The sequence below is a fragment of the Tupaia chinensis genome, unplaced genomic scaffold, assembly GCF_000334495.1.
Source record: "Tupaia chinensis unplaced genomic scaffold, TupChi_1.0 Scaffold141961_1, whole genome shotgun sequence".
Taxonomy (NCBI): domain Eukaryota; kingdom Metazoa; phylum Chordata; class Mammalia; order Scandentia; family Tupaiidae; genus Tupaia; species Tupaia belangeri.
The window spans coordinates 1-2503 of record NW_006201815.1 but is presented as its reverse complement, the minus strand read 5'-3'; the positions used below and the strand labels follow the sequence as shown (position 1 = coordinate 2503).

The following is a 2503-nucleotide window of genomic DNA, read 5'->3' as shown; positions in this document are numbered from 1 at the left end:
ATATTTTATATATTTTGTCTTTCGAATCATGGGTTCAGTCCATTTGCTCATTTTTCTCTGGGAGTATCAAATCTGTAAAATGTCTAGTCATTATATAGATATCACTCCTTATTCTTTCAGGTATGTTTTTTTCTCTTTTGTTGATTCTTCTGGACATCAAAAGTATTTCCCCAGAGTTGACACCCTCTTAGAGCCGAAGAAGCTTATTTCATCCTGTGATTTTCATCCATTCATGGATCACCTCACTACATCAGGCTTTTCCCCTCTCAGCCCATTTAATTAATCTTTCTCTCTCTCTGCTTATTAAGTAGATTTTTTACAAAATTTCCCTAAGTACATGACACAAAATAATCATATCAAATTGTGGCCCAAGTTTACATGTCAATGGGAAGCTTGCTGCTTTATCCACATTCTTAGAGAACTGCATACATAAGGAGTTAAGAGGATTACAAGTTTCAGCTGCAGCAGGCCTCCTTGTTCCTTAATATCTCCTAATACCATCTCATCACTCTGCCCTCTACTTATTCTCTCTGCAAGTTATACACTTCTCCAGATACCTTCACAGCTCCCACCCTCTCTACCTGTTCAAACACCATTTTGTTTGCCAGTTTTGCCTGGACACACCCAAGAGCTGGTGGTACCTCTGTCCAATCTCTTCCCTTTACATAATTTGTTCTTCTATGCACTTATTAGCATCTTATAAATAACATAATTACTTCTTTGTCAGCTCATATGTCTTATCCATCAGTGGCATGTAAGTATTTTAGTTTCTCAGGAACTTACACTTTTTACCCAGACAGTACCTAGTTTATGGTGGGCTCTCAATTTATATCACTCAAACACATTGAATAATTTCTCATTAAAACTGTAGCATACATGACCTCTTGTGGCAAGGTTGAGAATGGGGCAGAAATTCCCAATCAGAAATATCCCAGAAGTGAGGAGTACAAAGGAGCGAAGGACCATACATGAATTACAGCAATGCATTTTTTTACTAAAAACATAAACCGTAGGATTTTAAAATAATTGAGTAATGCCCTTTCCAGTGAAAATTGGTGATACTAGTGTTCTCTTTCCTGGAAGTCATCACCACTAAATGGAACCAAGGAACAATACAAGAATTGCAGAATTCCTTCTTCTGGGATTTTCAGAGGAACCGGAATTACAACCCCTTATATTTGAGCTTTTCCTCTCCATGTACCTGATCACTGTGTTTGGAAACCTGCTCATCATCCTGGCCACCATTTCAGACTCCCACCTGCACACCCCCATGTACTTCTTCCTCTCCAATCTGTCCTTTGTAGATATTGGTTTTACCTCCACCACCATCCCAAAGATGCTGGTGAACATACAGATGCAGAATAGAGCCATAACCTATGCAGGTTGCATCACCCAGATGTACTTTTTCATACTCTTTGTAGAGTTGGACAACTTCCTCCTGACCGTGATGGCTTATGACCGATTTGTGGCCATTTGTCACCCCCTACAATACACAGTCATCATGAGCCCCTGGCTCTGTGTGTTACTGGTTATGGTGTCCTGGATTCTGAGTACCCTGCATTCCTTGTTGCATAGCTTATTGGTATTGCGGCTGTCCTTCTGTGCACATGTGGAACTCCCCCACTTTTTCTGTGAAATTAATGAAGTGATCCATCTTGCCTGTTCTGACACATTTCTTAATGATGTGGCAATTTATGTTGCAGCTGTGCTTCTGGCTGTTGGCCCCCTCAGTGGAATCTTTTACTCTTACTCTAAGATAGTTTCCTCCATATGTGCAATCTCATCAGCTCAGGGGAAGTATAAAGCATTTTCTACCTGTGCTTCTCACCTCTCAGTTGTCTCCTTATTTTATGGTACAAGCCTGGCAGTGTATCTTGGTTCTGATGTGATTCAAAATTTACACTCAACTGCAACAGCATCAGTAATGTACACTGTGGTCACACCTATGTTGAACCCCTTCATCTACAGTCTGAGGAATAAAGATATAAAGAGAGCTTTGAGAAGACTCCTTGGGAGAGAACCTATAAAAGGATCAATTGCTCTTCTTTTGAAGAACTGTCCCTGTTATCAGGACTCAAAGGATCAGCGACAGAAATGTTGAAAGTATGATTATATTATGGAAGTAGAATTTGTTCATTCTGATAATCTTCTGAAACGTCTATGATTTTTATGTATCTCACTTTGTTTTTTTCTTTTTTTGGAGAGTTTTTGCTATAGGGCGCATGCACTCACCAAAAATACAGAGAGAGACACAGAGAGACAGAGACACAAAAAGGGAGATATCACCCCCCAGGGGTGATATAAGATACCTAGGAGTAAATTTAACCAAAGAAGTCAAAGACCTCTATAAGGAAACCAATGAAAACCTAAAAAAAGAACTAGAAAATGACAACAAAGAAGTGGAAGGACATCCCATGTTCCTGGATTAGAAGAATTAATATATTTAAAATGGTAATTCTAGGGACCATCAGGTGGTGTAATGATTACGTTGCTAGACTCCCAC

The 2503-nt window shown here is 39.4% G+C and overlaps 1 protein-coding gene across 1 annotated transcript; it reads left to right on the top strand.

Moving 5' to 3' along the window:
- The first annotated feature begins 1096 nt into the window (after positions 1-1096).
- On the top strand, positions 1097-2101 carry LOC102494998 (olfactory receptor 7A10). Its single transcript, XM_006163297.2, has one exon. It carries the CDS (start codon positions 1097-1099, stop codon positions 2099-2101), a length of 1005 nt encoding a protein of 334 aa, XP_006163359.2.
- The last annotated feature ends 402 nt before the right edge of the window (positions 2102-2503 follow it).

Coding starts and splice junctions, on each gene's coding strand:
- LOC102494998 (XM_006163297.2), top strand. CDS start 1,097: ATGGAACCAAGGAACAATACAAGAATTGCAGAATTCCTTCTTCTGGGA.